At 36.7% G+C, this 20136-nt stretch overlaps 1 protein-coding gene across 1 annotated transcript; it reads left to right on the plus strand.

Annotated features, from left to right (window-relative positions):
- The first annotated feature begins 563 nt into the window (after positions 1 to 563).
- LOC117166660 (uncharacterized) lies at positions 564 to 3367 on the plus strand. The gene is made up of 7 exons (XM_033350829.2): positions 564 to 689; positions 833 to 1020; positions 1301 to 1369; positions 1638 to 1908; positions 1977 to 2234; positions 2308 to 2462; positions 2547 to 3367. The coding sequence occupies exons 2-7, from the start codon at positions 844 to 846 to the stop codon at positions 2577 to 2579; spliced, it is 963 nt and encodes a 320-aa protein (XP_033206720.1). The 5' UTR covers positions 564 to 689; positions 833 to 843; the 3' UTR covers positions 2580 to 3367.
- The last annotated feature ends 16769 nt before the right edge of the window (positions 3368 to 20136 follow it).

Below are 20136 nucleotides of genomic sequence, written 5' to 3' on the forward strand. Positions count from 1 at the left end.
AAGAAATACAGTTTAGTTGTAAAATTATTACGAAAATTTTTTTACAATATTATGAAGTATGAAACAATAACTATGATGTAAATATAAATTCAAATATCAAAATGAATCAACTTATAACTTTAATAACTGATACGTTTAAATTTTGTACAAGTATAAAAGTATAATATCATATTATATTGAAGTTATAGAACTAAAATATTTTTTATCAGCTTTGACATGTAAATCGAAATGTATACAAAATTAATTACAAAATAAGTTGCAAACTATTTAACATCGATAACGTTTCTTAATTACTATATATCGTTATATTGTGGTAAACAGTAATAAAACTTTAATACAAATCAAGGAAAAGATTATAGCATGTATGTATGTATAAAACAATTCAAATGTGATATTTGGTACTAAATATGTAAGTACTTTGAGATATATAATAGTAATAAATTTATTTTCTTTCAGGTATAAGTACCTTAAACTCTTGAAACTTTGAAATATACAACTTTCTTATTTTTACTTCTACAGTTGGTCTTACTGTGTCGCCGGGCGGGTAAGTGTAATTTCCATAATATTTTCCGCTAGAGGCGCTGAAAGTTCGCAATGACGTTTACTATTCGTTTCCGGTTTATGTGGTAGCTTAACATCGTTCTTCATTTTTCCTTATACATCCGTTTGTGTGCGATAAGTATAGGCATGTAAGTCGTTCGTTTGTACTAGGTTATATCATTTTTTACATGATACACGATGCAATAACACAAGACCCAATGAACATAACAAGTTTTATGACTATAATGATACCGGAAGTTCTGTAGTTTTCGTTATCAATACGTATATTCAGAGTTCACAGAAATGGCGACCGCCGTACCATCAAGATTCGCAGTACTCAGCATTGATGATGATGATTGTAAGCCGAAGAAAACCCAGAAGAATGTTACTGCCGGTAAGACGAATCAAAAATCTAAAACCGACAAATCGAAACAACAACAGCAGCAACCAAAAAAGGATGACAAGAAAAAACAAAATAAGGTATGGTGCGTTTAGTTTTTGTTTTTTTTTTTGTTTTCGATTACCCGGTAAACGTCATAATATTTATAAGTCGTGGCGGGACCTTGTATTTTGAAACGAACTTCAATATTGATTTTGACCTTTAGTGGTGTATGTAATGAATCTCAATATATTTTGAAATGTAGGAAGCAAATCAATTTATAATTAATAGAATAATTTAGTTCGTAATATCATCATAATAATGTTCAGAAATTTGTAAAATAAATATTTTACTCATTTTACACCTTTTCTTTATTTATAGGGAAAAAAGAAAAAAACTAGTAGCAATGAAAATCAACAATGGGAACAATGGAAACAGAAAGATACAATGGTAATGTATAAATTTTTTATAATGTATTTTGTTTACTTGTCTTTAGCTTAATGAAATTTTTGTTATAAATTTAATAAGTTCTTATCTGGACATTGGTACAATGACACCCAACCAATTGTGTGTAATAAAGGACAGCACAGGCTTGACTAATATGTGTGAAAATCATAGTTTAGTTTTAGATATAAATTGTTAAAGCTAAGGTTTTGTTTCAGTAGTGACATATTTATAAGTGTTGTGTGTTATCACGTCCAATTGTGATTTCCTTAAGGCTGTCGAGGAAACGTTTGAGCAAGAATTACATCAAGCCATCTTGCTGTCAAAGCTGGCTTATGAAGAGCAGCTAGTAAGTGCAGTCAAGTCAGAAAAAGAGCAAGAGTCAAATAAGAAATCAGGGAAAAAATCAAAAAAGGCTACTATGTCATTGGAGCAGTTCAACAATATGGGATTAGAAAATACTTCTACTACAACTACTACCATTAATACTACTACTACTCAAAATACAGTATTACCTCCAGAAAATGGCGATACTAAATCCAAAGGTAAAATAATTCCATATTTTAAATCTTAAGTAGATATAAAATGATTAATTTAGTTAATTTATTTATAGAATTAGATACAGAATTTTTTGAAAGAATTGAAAAGGAGACAAAAGAAGAAATCACAAAGGAAAAAGAAAAGGATATATTGAAGGCGAGACTAAATAAAATCGATGATGATATTACATCTGCTCAGTTGAGGGTAGAGGTGGAAAAACGTGACGAAATCATTAATGAATTAAGGAGTCAAGTAGAAAGCTTAAAAAAGGAATTAACACAAGTTAAAGAAAGGAATAAAAAGCTTTATCAAATACTATCTCATGGAGAAAGTAGGCTTAATAGTTCTTTACTGATAGTTCTAGTATTATTGTGAATATGATTAATTTTCTTGTTTGTTTCTAGTGAAAGATAAAGCGTCAGTATTAGCTGAAGTAGCAAAATTACAGGAAATACGAGATGAGTTGACGTCCGAAGTAGCATCCTTACATGCACAATTAGAACAAGAGAGGTCCAAAACACGTACTTCTAGTACAGATGTCAAATCATCTAAACAAACTGTAAGATAATTATTAGAACGTCATTAAATTTAATGTAATTGATTACATATAATTGTGTGTTAACAAACTATATTTATTTTTTAGAATAAGAAGAGGCCCGTTAATGAGAATGCCTAAACTACAGACTATTTTTGTTGAATGTAAAGTACTAAACCATTGTGATCTATAAAGCTTAATTTACTGCTAATGACTAATCAGTTAACAGTCTGAAGACTGATGCGTAATCATTAAAACTTAAGATCTCATGAAAATGTATCACGTATTTGACTTTAAAGCATGTAAAGCGATCTTTTAAGTAACGTATTTTTCAAACATACAGAAGTTCACTCAATGAAAATAGGGTTATATTTTTCTAAAGTGCATATTTTCATTTGTAATTTGAGTTTCATTCTTTCATAATATGGTACAAGAATATCTTCTTTTATTCAAACTTTCTTACACAATAGTAGTTGAACATAACTTTGCACTCAAGTTTAAACGGGAAACTAGTGCAACACTACTTTCATATTGCAACTTGACAACATAAACAAATGTCGTTATCTTCCAAATTTTGTGCGAACGTACGTGAGTGAGTATACATTATCTGAAGTATTTTGTAATAAATATATTCTACACCATTCTTGTTGATGTTAATAATTTCCTTAATATTTTGTTAAAGCTATCAGTGAAATTAAGATATTTTGATATTGTACATACAATTTAGAAGTAATATTTTATTCAGTGCGAACATTTGTGGACAAAAGATTAAAAAAGGAATGATCAAATCTTTTGTTCTATGAGACTGAAACAAAATTATATACATAAAAGAAGAATTTCAGGTCCTAAATGTATAAGCCATATTTATATACAAACTATCATGAATGTATCAAAATAAGTAACGAAAATATATTTTTTTCACAAAATTATTCTAGATTTAAATTTTATTTAACAAAATAACATTCTAATATGATATTAACCCATACATATTTTAGTTCATACGTCATTAATATATGTACTACAATATACTATTCCTGTTAAAGATAATTTTTTAACATGTTTTATTTTTAACATAAATTTTTATAATTATATATATATTTTTTTTATTCAAGAAGATATCTTTAAAATTATTGTATGCTATAACATTTTCTTCATGTGCCCTTTTACAATCTTCGATTACCGTCATTTCCACATACCAATTCTGTTTTTTTCGCCATTTCCACTGGTGACATAGCTGCTCTCACGATGCTAAGCTTTATCCGGATTATACGTACGAGTGCATTTTTATGGAAATTTTTTGTTCACTTTTTCTGCCTGGAGTTATTCCAGGCCCAGGCAAAATTTTTTTTCGACTCGCTCTCTCACTGGCTTCAACATTCAGTTCGATATGTTACACCTCACGTTCCAATTCTTTTTTCCGGCTTTGCTTCATTCGTTTCCGAGTTCACGTAAAAAAAGAAGGAAGGAAAAAATGGAAGAGAATTCGCATGTACCATGATAAATTTAAATACGCATTATACTTTAGATTAAAAGAACCCATCGGCTTAATCGTAAGCGGATAAACGACTGAATTTCTTTCTTTTATTTTTTAATATGTGAATTATAAACGGAAATGAATATTAATTATGTTTAAATGTTGAATTGAAAACAATATAAGGAATAGCTATAAATAACGTGATCAATCATAATAAAAAAAAAATATAAAAATATTTGCTTAAATGGAAAAATCAAGTTTAATTTATTTTCAATTTGTTCAATATAAGTTAATCTGTATCGTTTAGCATATAAAAATTATATTAGCTGCCAAATGAGATTTTACGGGATTGAATATAATATTTACAAGCAGGTATAATGAATTGTTCGTTCAATTTTTAGAGGAAACTGAATTGGGAGTATAACTCGAGCGTCTATTCAGCTTTTGACTGGAATCTTGACCAATAAAAGGGGCATTAGCGTTAAGTGGACGCCTCGCCTACTCGGTCATAGTCCTGTTTGCTACAAGAGTAGAGGGTGGAAAATATAAAGGGTATAGTTAGCGAGAGATACAACTGAGATCTAAGTAAAAGTTACATACATCGTTTATTAGCTTACGCAATGATACGACTCTTTTTACTCTAATTTGGTTGTATTACAAGAAATGAAAAAAAAAGAAAAGAAAAAATACTAATATAAAATAGGCGAAAGGAGAAAACTAATTATTTATTATACATAAGAAAATTAGCCCTAACAGCAATATCGCAATGTTGTATCTTTAAATTAAACAAGAATATAGAATTAGCAAAACATTAGTCGTTATCTTTTCATATTTTATGCAGTTTAAAATAAACGCTTAAGATGTAAGTTTAATGTAAGTAATTTTCATTAAATTTCTTCATTTAAAATTCTAAACTAGAGATATATAAACTCAGAATGGTATAATGAATAATTAGCTGGACAAATATTATTTCGTAGTCGATTCGATCAGTTTAATTTATCATTATGATATCGATGTTGTGAAAAAGTTTGTTCTTCGATAAGTAAAAGTTGATGGTTTCGAACCCGTCGCTGCCGAGAGAAAGGAAATACGTGCGGGAAAAAGACAGGTAGAGAAAGAGAGAGCATGGCAAAGGGTGGGTTTTAGGACGTGAGATGGTAAAGGGGGTGACAGTGGGGATTCATTATCTGACAGTCTATTGTCATTCCTGCGGGCTGAGATTTTGCTCGGGCCAAGAGCATCTCTGGTATATGTCTGTGTACATATTATGCGTGTATGTATGTAGTGATACGCGATATCTGCCATCAGAAACGCGTTTGAAAAGTCAGACATTTCCTTCAGTTCTTTTTCGCCTCGTATCATTAGATACGTTCTGGTCAAAGATCTGTAATATCTCTTATTAAAGAACTTGACATTTTACAGAAAATATTAAGTTCTAAAAAAAAAAAGGATGTAAAATAGTCTTGCCTGACTTAGCTTTACTGATTGGTATTAAAATAAAATGTGTTAAAAATATGACAAGATTAATGTTATATCGTTCTACGTTTTAGTGGAATTATTGGTTCGCACAAATTTAACGATCTATTATACAAGATCATTTAAGATGATAAATATATAAAGAATCTATTATGAAAAACAGAAATTTGTATACTTCAAATATCAAAATAAAATGTCTACATGCATGTTCCAAACAAAAAATGGAACAACAAAATACTGTGAAACAGTTTTAATGTAGAATCAGAAAGGAACAATATGAGCGCGCGCTTTATATGTACACGCTCATCCCCCGCAGAAGTAACAAAATAATATTTTAAATTATCCAGGATGCTATTGAGTATTTGGCAGTGACGATATTCCGCTGAAACAAAATTATATACATATACTTATATATATTATAATTGTGATTCGCCGGAAAGTGTGTATCATGCATATTGTATGTATACACAGAGAATCTGTGACGATACAGCTGCAAAAGAGATTTTCATATTCAGATAGGAGACAGCGGCCTACATTCTTTGTTTTATTTCAACAAAAGTAAATACGCGGCGCGCGAAAAAGACGAACGGAAAATTAATCCAAACATTAGGCAGGAAAATTAAGGGGTCCGTTGCGAACAACGGTTGGCACTCGTTATTACGATCTTATTCATCGCGTGTATTCCACGGTGTCATTAACGCTCCCACGAATGTACTGTCGTTCGCGATATGAAGTGTCGTCGCCTATGTCGGGCCGCAAGAGAAAATTAAGACTAACGAGGAAAGCGTTTCTGTATCGTGAAACGGGAGGCCCTCCTTCCTTCCAGGCGAAAAAGAAGTTCTACGGAGACGATCTCGTCTTTCCACGGGGTATAATGAGATCCCAGCGACGCCAGCTCGATCGCGCCCTATCATTTTTCACTACTGATCCAGGAAAGTATCTAACTCTCGGCAATATCATGATCCTCCGTTTATCTTCTGTATTCCCTCTTCTTCACTGATATACATAGAGTCAACAATTTCTTATCTGTTCGTTCCTTTATCAACGTCTGATTCGCTGTAATAGGCACGATAAGAAATTTTTTAATTGTTATGTGCTGCGTTTCGTTGTATTTTGATCGAATGTATTTATTTCTGTTCGTCTTTGAAGTAATATCGAATATCTTTTAGTAGTTCTTGTAGAATATAGTGCTAAATGTTCAAAATTCGAAAATTGGAAAGACTGAAAGTTTATCTAATAAGTTGACAAACATGTCTGCAGGTTTAATATTCTTTATACTCATATTTATCTAAATCATTGAATTGGTTGTAAATTAATGGGACAGAATATACCTTTCTTGAAGAAAAGAATAACATTCCTCTAAGGTGGTTGCAGAATATTTTCTACACATTTTTTTATGGATATACGATTTTCATAATTTCTCATAGTTAACATGACTTTTTCGTAATCAATCGTACGTATCAATCCACGACGATTATTTATACCACACGAAACAGATCCCAAACTAATGTTAATCGTTTAAGAATTAAATTAAATATATTTACTATAATAATAATATAATATTTAATATTTAAGCAATATGGCATACATTAGAACCATATAATCAACTATGGGGACTGTGGAAGTTGTTGAAATCCATACAATGGGTCAAGGTCCTTGGAACCTATACACTGTTCTTAATGGCCTAAAGTTTAAGGTTTTTTTTTTATTTATTTGAATTTTACAATTTGTCCAGTAGAACATTTGATAAAATATTATAGCTTAGTGGTATAATAATATAACATGTGGATGGCTACCCCCAGTGAGATACCATCTTCGAATTTGATTGATTTATTTCTTTACTGAGGTGAGTGTTTGTAAAGTTTAAGGTGGCTCGGTGTATGGGTTGCAAAATCTTCGATATTCAATTCAATATTCAATAAGATATTTTAAGTACATTCTTCTTAAATAAGAAGAACTCGTTATCGATTGTTAATCCTTTAGACGATTATTAATCCCTCAACCTGAAATCTTCGCACGACACACTCAGTCAAACCAAACATCTTACCGTTAAATCGAAACATTTCCCTATATCTACCGATCTATAAAGTTTTTACTCCACCGAGTCATCGATTCAGATGAAAGGAAAATCATCGACACAGATGGTACCCTTCTCGACACCTCCTCGTTTCCCCCGAGGCTCGGCTGCGGACGTGAAATATTTTTACATGCGGCTTAACGCGAAAGCATGTCACTCATACGTGAAACGATTAAAGTTTTAGAAGTATCGATTCCGTTGGCGTTACCGTTGACAGACAGAGGGATCGTCAAAGAGCATAATAATTACTGCGCCCGCAGAGAAGAGGCTCAACCCTTTGTTCTATAGTCACTTTGCGAAAGGGGCTGTGCCAGGAGCGCAGGGACGCTTTGGGGTGGGACGGGGCTAAGGGGGCTCGGGGCGGTGGTTGAAGAGCATCCGTTTCAGTCGCGCCATTATGTAATTGATCTGGGCTTTCCGTACGCGATGATCGTGTAATGCGTTCCACGTACTCGACGCGCGCGATTCCGCATACATCTTCTCTTCTTTTTCCTCTCCTTCTTCCCTCCCTCTCATTTTCTCTTCCTCTACTGCTATCCGAAAGCCCTCGGAGGCAGAAGAACGTTGCAGTCCGTTGCATCACGCGGATAGATTAAAAGGAACGCACTGGCAAAGGTGAGAGTCGGTGGACAGTCAAAGTCGATACTCGTTTTCGTATCAATGGTGCTTTTCGACTGGATCGCGCTCCCCCGAACCGTGGATAATTTTCCTAAAGAGAGAGATTTTTCGTTCCCGACCCACTCCACGCTGATGCTTCCAGTCAAGATCGAAATGATTTCAAGAGTGGCGGATTGATGACGAACGTTGATTACGAAGATTGGCCGGTGTCGATGCGATTATCATAAATAAACTGTGGATGTTTACGTATCTATGCTTAGATTCTGAGATCTCAAATTATACGCCTTCTTTGAATTTATTAAAGTGTTACGTCGGGCGACCCTCTACCTAGACCAGGTCATACACCGCGGGCCATACGGGAACCAGATGTCCGCTCATCCTTACTGCGTACCCTCAATAGTCTTAAGGACCCATCACAAATCCCAGTAATTTGCTAGCTAAGGTCCTTCAGACAGAACAAATATCTTTTTTCCAAATTATTTTCTAAAGACTATTGTCTACTACGGCTTGACAAGGGAAAGTTAGTTTTTCTCAGGTACGATGCTTCCTACTAGCAACTTTCTATCGAGGGCGGCTAAGACCCTTCCTAGTCCACCAACCTTCGTTTATCCAATCAGAAGCAATGTATACTGCCCTCATTTTCCTGACCAAAAATGTCATGAACAAATCCGATGGTCCCGTGCGCTAGACACACCCATCGCTAGCTTTCCTCCGACATAGCATCGTCACTTTACCTTACTTCTTCTACACCGCTAGAAAAGTCAACTCTACTTATTCTACATAGTCTAACTCACATCATCTATCTGAGTCGGTTCTCGGGATTACCGAACATTCACTTCCTCTATTAAGTTAAGTATCCTCTAGTGCTACGTCCACTAACATACTAAATTCAACTGTAAGAGCCTTGCTCTATTGTGCATATATATCTTATCTTCGTGCGACAAGTTGTCATCTACGATTTATACTTACTCAACGGTGTAACTTAAGTGTTGGAAATAAAAACCTTATAACCCTGTGAATCACAGTGTTATACTAACTGAAATCAGGGGATCGATCAACTCGTGGTGTCGATTATTATAATCGTAACGGGAATTTACGACTCCCGTTGACGTCTCTCCTCGCGATTGCGTCTCCCCGCGATTGGTCGAAAATACATAAAGATTAAATTAAAAACAATTTATTTTTTAATGGTTAAATAGTTGGCATACTATTATTGCTGATTACATTTTTCACATTTTAACTTAATTAGTGATTACTTCAATTAAATTAATCAACATAATAAACATCATATATACAGATAATGTCAATATTTTACTACAGTCTACAATTCATACAATTAATCAAATCGACACACTAAAAAGCAATCAGACAAATAACTGTATCTTCAAACAGTATTCTAAAAAATTCAGGATTTACATAATTTACACGTACGAATATAAATCACGTTCTTTATGGCCGAGGGTAAGTCGTGACAAGTTTTCTCGTTATGTTTCATCATAACGGTTTTCTGATATCGCAGTGGTCTCTTGTCTACAGAAACGTAGCGGTAATTCGATTCCACGTAACAAAAATAGCCAGTCTTGTATTTACCCTAATACAGGCGTTGCTGGGACTCGCGATTCATTATAATTAACGAAAACCGTGGTATGCCAATACGATGATGGACTCAATTAGAAAATGGCGTGGTTGGGGGTGGTTGTGTACATCGAATGCGGTATGATTATCTACCCTGTTCATTATTCATTTTCATTAACGAAAACCGCGATTCCGAATCTTCTAAAGAGAATTAGCCTAGTATTACATTATTAGGTATTCACGTTTACTTCTCTCGCTTTTTCGCTTTTCTCTATCGCTTCTCCGTAAATCTTTCTCCTTTTTAACTTTACCTTCTTTTCTTCGTTTCCTCTTGTTCTTCGCTCGACGATCGTTTCTTTTCGTTTGTTTCCAGCTCTTCCTTCTTCGTCTGTGGTTCATCGACGAACACGCGCAGGCATCGCTGGTAGATATTTAATTAAAGTTGTTTGCGCGACCAAGTTTGGAAACTTTGGGAATAAGTTACCAGCGGGAATCAGCGAAGGGGCCATTTAATTGTCCTCGCGTTTAATGCGTCGTATGGCCCGGGAGTTATATTCGTCATCATGTCACCGGAAGTCGCCGGATGGGTGGGCTGAGTAGTAAACGCGTCAACGGGCAAGAAAAGAACTACACGAGCGTGTTGCGATTTTCGTGAAAAGTATCTCGTCCTTAACCCATTTGCATCGGTTTCTTTTATAGCGTAGCGTTGACAAGGTGCTACACGCGAAACGTTAATTTACTCTGCCGCATACACATATATACGTGTATATATGTAAATATATAAATATACTTTTATCGCAATTACACAGGGACAAATTTTGTACGTCACGCTTTTTTCATGTTCCTCGAAGTTGGCGGTGATATCACAATGATATTTTTAATTTGCGCCGATATCAAAGCCGAATCCGCGCGTCCGTCGCCGTTGTTTTACGCCGCTCGTAATTATACGAAGACACGCTGCAGGCTTCCATTCGAATCGTTGATTTTAAATGACAGAATCGATACCGATGTATTAATATAATGGACGTTGGCCGAGGTAGAGTAAACCTTTCCTTTCTTGTCCTACCGATTTGTAGAAGTATGCACTCGCGACATCGGTGAGTCGCGATTTAATTGATGCTGCTCGCGAATTAATTACGCGCTAGTAGTCGAGAAAATTCCTGCATCTCGGATTAAGTTGAACGCTTTGAAGCGTGTCTGCGATTACGTAGATTACCGTCGTCCTCGATGAGGATAGAATTCGTTTCTTTCAAGTCGCTCCATTTCACGCGCTAATAGGTTCGCGGTGTTTCGCGCACTCGTGTTACGCGACGTCGCGTTTACAGATGCGATTCACTTAAAAATCAAGCTCTGTCGTCAGCGGATTTCATTTTCTCTCTTTTTCTCTTCTGTCTTTTTCCTCCCCCGTCTTTTCTTTTTTTATTTCACCGCGAAGCGACTCGATTATACCAACCGACTAAAGCTTGATATCAAAAGCATTATAGATTCAGACGTATCCAAGTAAGCGCGAGCGAAGACGAGGAAAAACGGAAAAAAGGAAATTTCGCGACCCAGCTGAAATATCCCTTTAGAATATCAGCGGGTGAAAATCTTTTTTCTTCAGTTACAAAGAAGCTCGGCGACGCGTTCTTCCTGAAATAAAATAACCGATAAGTGATCCGTGTCGGTGTGGACAGAGCCTTAACATGAGAAACGAGAGGCCAAGTGATCGCATAAACGTATTCGTGTCAAAAGCAGCTCCGGTCGAGACCCGAGTTATCCTCTGACCCCACTCTGTCATCTCGAACTTACTTCGCCTCCTCTTCGTATCACCAAACCGTTATTTTCGGCCAGGTTTCCCATTTTCTTCCCGATATTCTTCCGGGCAAATGATTCGAATACTTTACATATACATTTTAAAACAAACATATGTACCTACTAGCTGAGAATAAAGCGTTTCTATGCAAGACTAGTTGATAATATATAATTACATCATTTAATATGATTATATGTTTTTAATTAAACGAGGATGACGGAAAATATCAACTCTTTTCGAACATTTTCTTTCGTTCTGATTTTTCTTCGCTTACCTTTTGAAACAATATCTTGACAAAATTTTAATTTGATTTTCATTCGGATAATCACCGGAATTCATTTTGATCTCAAAAAATTGCAAAAATTGATAAGCGTTTGCCAATGAGGATCTTGAAATCTTCAAATAGAATTACTTAAAACACATAAATAAATTTACTTTCCAAAATTCTATGCTACAGATTTAATATAACATTTCTGCACTAGTTATTTCTAAGTGACCATTTATAAAATAATTTCAATGCAATATACATTTAAACAACAATCACGCAAATTTCTTCCCATTTAAAATGTTTTTCGCCTATCCTATTCTTAGCATAACATTTCCTCTCTATCAAAGGTAGAAATTCGCGTTTTTCCATTTAAAATAGAGAAACGTTTAATAAAATACCGCGACGGTTGGTGCACGGCATTCTTTAGTATCGAATGCTTACGTAATAATACGTGGTCGCGTTGGCGCGTCTACTCCTACGAACCGTGCGCGTTCTATATCCACGGAAATTCTCGAGCGCGGTGCATCGGTGCACTTTAAAGCTCGCGGTTGTATATTTCCTCCCGTGCACCGAACACCTCGCACTTGAGCCTTGTCACAATAAAACATCGGTCGCGCTTCCGCGGCGTTGCTCGCTCACTGTCGCGAAACAAAAATGTTTCGCCGCGGAACGTCGTGCAATTAAGGACACAGAATCCCTTGCCGATAAACTTTGTAACGTAAGCCCTGACTAAGTTTAATCGTTTAGTCCGTATCGCTTTTACGCTTGGAAAAAATTAAACAGCTGTTCTATTTAAATGATACATTTACAGCGACATAGTAATTTTGCAGGTATGTATATTTATTGATAATTGAACTGTTTCAGAAAGATTTTAATTTCTTATCATTAATATCGTAGGAATCATTGCTTAGCGTGTATTGTCAGAATAATTTTTTCAAAATTGTAGCAAGATTTCAATGTAACACTTAGAATTTATTATGAATGAGATTTCATTGCTTTCTTTTATTTCAGTGATTTGTATCGGTAAGCTCAAACAATTACATATTTTATTATTATTCAAGATTAAATGAAAAGTAGACAAATTATTGTTTGTAATTGTTTTACAAATAACATCACGATATTCCGATGGTATTATTACAAAACGATAATTGGTAAAAAACTCACTTTTCATGAACAACCATGGTAGTGTTCGTGGGTTAATTTAAATACGCAGCACATGAAACTTCTGCAAACCGCAAAGATGTGTTAAAAATATTGATCCGAAAGTAGTAAGAGATATAGAGATATTCTCAGCACGTACGCCAAAGTTCAAATCAATCGGTTCAGTAATTTATGGCATATCGTGAATCGTCGCGTCGTCGTTATTCTAAAGGATACTCTGTAAAAAATCCATACAGATTTTCACATAAACTGTGAAGGGTAAAAAATCTTTATAATTTCTTCAATTTTAAACTTTATTAAAATATTTTGGAAACATGTTTTGAAATCTCTGAACATTCGAGAAATGTAAAATCTTTAAAAGAAAGTTAGAAACCTGCATTGGAATATTTTATTGTAGAGAAATATCTGTAAACTTGAATTATTAACGCTTTATTCTTTTTTATAGATAGGTATAAGAATAGTTATGAAAAATATCCTTGTTTACCTGAATGAAAATTTGCTTGTTATCGTAAATTCACGATAAATCCAGACTCGACGCGAGACCTCTTAAGGACTTCGTAGCAGGGTTATATATCAATCACAGAGAAAGCTAATAGGGGAATGGAGCAAGGCAACATCCTCACGTGAGAAATTCATGGAAAACGTGGTATCTTTCACGCGTGCCGCGTGAACACGTGCATCCTCAAAATAGAACGCAAATATTGTTGACGCGAAATGGGAATTAATAGAGAGGATCTGAAATACTGAAAAGACAAATACAGATGTGGCGTATCTACTGTTCTGCATGCAAACAGCCATATTGACAATAAGCCTTCGATAAGCGAAGCATTTGCGTGCATGCATACGTTCAATCATTGATGATTGCTACAAGAGCAAACGAATGTAATAACGATTTTACGTAATAATCAGCCTGATAGGATGCATTCGTTTCTGTCATACCTATCATAAAAATTGCTGGTTGAAATCCTATTATTGGATATGATCGTTTACGACCTTGTGTATGGATTCACGTGCGTAGGATGTTTGGCCAGTCAGTGAAACAACTACACATTCTCGGGGATCAGTAGATGTTTCCTGTAATGAACAGACTCTACTGTTCATAGGACGACATACGTATTTCTTTGACTTGTTTTTATTATGGACTTTTGTTGACTTTTTTTTATTATGGAATAATTGTTTAATTTACCATTCATTTATATATTTTTAATTGAATTTTAAAAAAGTTGGTAAAATATTAAAAAGTAGTATGAAAAGGGAATAGAATTATGCTTTGTGATATTATAAAAGATATTAATATTCAATTAATTTATATAAAAGTTGAAATATAAGAATAATAAATTATATTGCTACGTTTATTACGTAGCATTTATTGATCTCTAAGAATAAATTATTGTTAGTCTTTATCAATTTGTGGATCATATAAAATTTCAAAAGGAAGAACAGCTACTATTCACCGCAATTTATCCAGCAGAAAAATTTCTTCGTTAAAGAAATATCGATAACCTGTTAATTAGCGTTAACGCGAAACCCGCGCTGCTGATTCAATAACTTGCTAAACGAAATACCAACTCGTGTCGGAAGCAAATCTGAAATTGCTCAACGCTCCCTTTTATCCGTACATTCGTCTCTGTCTCTCCTCTGCTCATCTCGTTCTTACGACCCTACAACATTCACCTAAGTCTGATCCAATAGTACACGTACGATAGTAGAGACGATTATCCCCAAAACGTCGTGTACGTCAACCATATGTATAGCTAGTCCCGATACATTCGATAGACACATATACTCAATCATACACACACGTATGTACATACAAATGTATATATACATATACAACAGCGGTGCGTTACTCGCGGGCAAAGCAAAGCGGAGTAGAGCAGAAGAGTGGAGCAGAGAAGAGCAGAGAGATCCGTAGGTGGATGTGCATCCGGCAACCTGCTGACAACAAGGCCCCAATACACCGAACAAGCCGGCAGTAGAAATTTACGTGCACGTATCGACGCTCATATACGTACGCTCATCCATGTAACATATGTACGCATGGGTCGCGTTAAGTGTAGCGTACCTCTGTGATTCTCACCCGGTACCCAGCTCAGTTCTCCTACCCTCTCCCCGCGCCCTCTTGCTCATCCTCGCGGTCGCACACCACCGTCGGCTCTCCCTCTCGCTCTGCCGTCGCCTCCAACGCCCCCGACCCACCTCCTCGCCGTGATCCCTTTCCTCCACGAACCACCCCCGCCGCCCATCACCGCTGTCACGAGGCCTGGCAGTCGCATCGTATCGCAAACAAAAGACGAGCGAGCGCGCGCCACTCATCGCTCGCGCTCGATGCGACAGCGAGTGACGTCCCTCCGCTTCCTCCTCTCCTTCGCTCTCCACACCCGTCTACACACCCTTCGAATGCTCCCCTCGCGTCACCCTCCGTATCGCCGCTTTCCTCGGACCGCTACTATACAGTCACGTAGCTTTTCTCTTTTCCACCTTCGCCCTTACCCCCTTTTCACCGTGTTTCTATCTCCGTCTCTATCTTTTTCTCGCTTTCTCGTTTCTCCAGTAAGCTGACTCGTTTCAGTCCTTTCTCTCTACCCTTCGTTCGTTCATTTCCCTCATTTTATCCATTCCTCTCTGTCTATCTACTCTCTTTGCACCCTTCTCCACATCCAACAGAGAGACCAACCCTCCCTATCTCGCTACCTTCTACCCGGTTTCTGTTGTCACCCCTCCTCCTTCTCCACCTCCACCGCCACCTCTTACTCCCTCTACCCTCGCAGCCGAAGCCATCTCTTCTCTGACTCTCGCTACTCTACGATTTCTGCCGGCCTCTTCACTCCCACCGTCGACCACCCTCTGTGTACTCTCTTCATCTTCCATCGTATCTTCCTATCTCCCTCTATCTCCGTTACTCGTCCTCTTTGCGCGCCTCTCCGCGCCGACCACCCTCAGTCATCCCCTCCCCCTTCTACCACCCTGCCACGCTCTTTTCCTCGATCTCCCTTCGCCCCCGAAACCTAAACCGCCACCGCGTAGTGGTACACCGACACAGATATAGAGTCAGCCGTACCGGCACAGCTATCTGTTGTTATCACCAGTTATTTGCATCCCTTCTCGTAGTCGGTGGGGTGGTTGGTACTGCCTGCTGCGAGCACGAGGATACGTTCGCACGGGGGGGGGTAGAAGGGGGGAGAAAGGAAGGATGGGATGGGTGGTTGTAGAGGGGCCACAGGGAGACGGACACAGGGGGTTGACGGTGGGGGAGGGGTCTTGAAATTCTCGGGAGCTTTACTTCCCGGGAATATTACACGCCCCGCCGTGAGCTCCCGCCGATTCGAGTGATTCCTCATCTCTCGCCCTTTTCCTAACCGTTCCGTTCTTTCGCGAAAGCAGATGCGCAACAACACGGCTGTATTTATGCCCTTCTCCCGTTAGATGAATTTCGATTTGATGGAACGTTGACCGTGTTTCGGACTTAACCGGCCGCTATCCTCGTTTGTCCCTCGCCGATGTTCTTCTTACTTTTTTCTTCCTTTGTCTCTGCCTTTCGTCTTTTTCTTTCTTCTCCTTCTTGTGTTCGTCTTTCTTCTTTCTTCCGTGTCACATCGTAGTCTATGTACTTACAACAGTAGATAGACCCGCGTTCCGTTGGAACGATTGTGAATTCGAAGCATGAAGCTTCGTCGTGTATCAATAGGGGGGAGGGAGGGTGAAAAGGAGTTTCGGTAATCTCCAAAGTTGTTTGGCAAAATTGGAAGATTAATTAGGGTAAAATTCAGGGGCAATGATGAAGAAATTTAAGAATTATTTGGACGATTATTTTTGCTTATTATCAAAAATGAATGCGATTGAAATGAAAGTGGTGTTCGAATTATTAATGAACAAAATTATTTGGTGAAATAAATAAGCGATATTCGATCATTAGCGTTCAATGGAAGCAGACATGAACGAAAGTTCTAAGATGCAAAAATTATAAAGTTAAATACTATAGGATAATATTTCAGGTTTTAAAATTCTCAAATTTCACGTTAAAATAATTAATAATTTATATTCCAAAAAAAAAGAAAAAGAAAATATTCTATTGAAGAGTCAAAAATTAAAAATTCACGACTGAAATATCGATTGACGATGATGTGTCAGTCACTATTCAGAGACCCTATGGCCAATCCTAACCAACGGATTAATTCACAGGCCGCGTTCGTTATAAGATTACCAGTGCGTAAGTACCCCAGTGAAGAACCCTTCGACCTTGTCAGAGGGGCGCGTTAACGTCGAGGCGGTCCCCTTCTACAAAGACAACATCATCGTCGCTCCGCTAGCTCCGACCACGATTTTCGCGTGTCAAGGAAGAAAAGCTGCGCCAGATTTGAATGTTTCCGCATTATCACCATGGGAAGCGCACGGGTGTCTCAGCAACGATGGCTCGTCGTCGTCTGCGCAGAAAGCGTTCCAGTCAACGGATAGGAAGGAAGGAGGTGTACTTGCGAAATGAACGAAAAAGCCTAGGCAGAAGATATGGTAAAAAAGAAGCACAAAAAATGGGGAAAGAAGTTGAGGAAGAAAAAAGACGAAGAGAGAGATGAAAAAAGGGGGAAAATAAAGAAACGTTTATATGTATGTATATACGTGTGTGTAAGAAAGAAAAAGACAGGAGTAACGCTAAAGAACACCGACGAATCACCGGTGTTTAAAATTCCCGTGAGGTTTCGCGGTTTCGCGCTTCGCGAGAAGAGGTGGGAAATAGAGAAGAATGGCGTTGGTGGGGATTGAAGGGGTTGCTGGAAAGGAGGTGGAGAACCAAGAGGAAACGAGGAGAAGGGGTTGAGCGTTCGGAGTCGACAGATTGCCGAGGGGACAAATAAGAGTGTATCCAGTCGCCAAACGCGACGAGGCGAATTTCGGGTAAATTGTTTCCCCCGAGTCCTCCCTCTCGTTCCCTCTTTTCACCCTGCCTCTTCGAATTCTCTCGCCATCGCCCAGAGGAGATTCACTGGTGTCGTCGTGGAAGCGACGATTTAAATTTGGGGTACTTGCCCACGAGGCGAAGCACCCTTCTGGACTTTGGGCTGGCCTTCACCTCTCTCTCCCTTTTTCTCATTCTCAATTGGAGATCATCGATTTGAAATCGTTATACTTTACTTTCATAGTTTAATCCTTCACCCGATTCTTTTCAAATCTTATTCGGCCAAGTGTTGTCGAACACTAATGATTTTAAATTTTAAGTAATACCGTGTTTTGAGCAGAAACTTTAACCATCATCAAGCAAGTTTATTGTGTGTTGACGTCACGATAAATGAAATTCATTTGAAGAGAATTTAGATTAAGGAGTGAATCAATGAGAAGAAGTCAATGGTTTAATCATAACGTCTGCCTATGAGGTAGAAGGTATCCCTGAAATACGGAGGGATTATCGTCATTTGGGAATTCCAAGCATCTGGTTAAAATCGTTGTACCTTGACCCAGTCCATTGTATGGTTTGAGGTTCATATAAGTTGAGCTTATTTCTCGTCGATCGAAAAATAGAGTGCTATTATTATATGAAAAAGAAAACCAAGCAGTGCATTTTCTCGAAACTCTGTGCTTTTTACGTGAACATTTCGTTTCCATAATAAAAATATGAAATTTTTGTAACTATTTGAAAGTATACTGAATCAGTATAGTAAATTTGTATAGTTTTATCCTGCTTAAACAAATTGTATATTTTGTATGAATTAATATTTATTTCAAAACTCGGAACAGTTTGTAATAAAATCCAAAATAAAATTTAATATACGAACGCATAGCGTAATTATATTTTACAAAAAAATAAATACCGTAAAAATATTGTAAGGAATGAAGGCAACTTAATCTTTGCCTTTATATCGAAGCACAACCGGAAGTAAGTCTGGCTTAGGGCGGTGTGAGGAGTGTTACGAGAGCTTTCGCACATTACCCTTCGCAACAGGCCAATTAGCACCGTTTCAGGGTCTGATGTGAATGGTCATCTAACATCCACATGCAGTAGAACCTGTTACCAAGGACAATCCGTGTACTGTACGAAAAGTCTCATTGAACAATAAATATTTAGACCGATCTCGTATGGTCAATTATCTTTTTCAGGATTATTTACTCTCTCTTTGCATTTACTATTACTATATTACGATTACTATATAAGTAATGCTTCCTCATAAATTTAACTAATTATATCATAAGAAAATTTATTCTTACTTTCGTTATAATATAGATTTTTAAAATACATTTCCTGTACTTTGAAACATATAAATATGTACAGAAAGACCTTCAAGTTTTTGTTTCAAGTAATAGCCCTAAACTAAATCAAGTTAAATTTGGTATAACAATTCCTTATTTTATGTTCATCCTTATCCCTCGATAACATATTAATATCTCGTATTTTATAATGAAAATATGAGAATCTTCTAAGTGAAACGAAATAAGATAGCTTCTGATTAATTTGTTTAATTTTTTCCACGATCGGTAGGTTGAACGCGGAAATTAAATACGCACTATGCGTACCTATGCAAGCGTGGATTGATCCCTGATGCATTGAAAGCTGTATCGTGCATCGTATGTCCCCGTTCGCGGCTTAACAAAACGTGTTCGCTGCGTTCGAGGCAGTGAGGAATCTCTCGAAATTCTTTAAATTCTGAATCGAAACCATCGCACGGATCCCATTGCCATTTATCTGTTCGTGGAATTCAGCTCGTCGAAGAAAATTTGTTTGCCTGTGGTTGCTATACATTTCCTGGCAAAACAGCTATCTTTTTCCATTCCACTTCATACACCAACCTTCTTTCACATCTTTCATACGTATCTACTAGGGTAACTAAACATTAATTAAAATGCACATGGTTACAATTTTTTTCATAAGTTATTCCTTCAAGGTATTCGATAACTCTTCTTTTTTCTTTTAATATAAAATTAGGTAAAATTAGAAGACAATAGAATTAAAATTTTAGAAAACTGGCATGTGTAAATAATTATTTAAATTCGCAATAGTATAGAATAGCTACAAAAAGTATTTTCACAGTTCCTTATTTTACAATAAAGTATTCTTTATCAAGTGCTGTTTTTATTTTCATAGTATCAAACTTTTGTAACCTTAAAGTATTACTAAATAAAAAGTTCGATATATTTGGATTTAATTAGTTAGTATGTAAGTTCTATAATAAATGTATGGTCTGCAAAAATTTTTGTAGGCATTGAATATTAGTTTATAAAAATCGTGATACAAGAGTATAATTTGAAGCCGAAACATGTGACCGA

This window comes from Bombus vancouverensis, chromosome 2 (assembly GCF_051014615.1).
Source record: "Bombus vancouverensis nearcticus chromosome 2, iyBomVanc1_principal, whole genome shotgun sequence".
In the NCBI taxonomy this organism is placed as follows: Eukaryota; Metazoa; Arthropoda; class Insecta; order Hymenoptera; family Apidae; genus Bombus; species Bombus vancouverensis.

Bases quoted from the DNA above. Each gene is read 5' to 3' on its own strand.
- LOC117166660 (XM_033350829.2), top strand. From the start codon at position 844: ATGGCGACCGCCGTACCATCAAGATTCGCAGTACTCAGCATTGATGAT. The intron at 1,021-1,300 runs GTATGGTGCGTT...CTTTATTTATAG, and splicing joins ACAAGAAAAAACAAAATAAG to GGAAAAAAGAAAAAAACTAG. The intron at 2,463-2,546 runs GTAAGATAATTA...TTTATTTTTTAG, and splicing joins TCAAATCATCTAAACAAACT to AATAAGAAGAGGCCCGTTAA.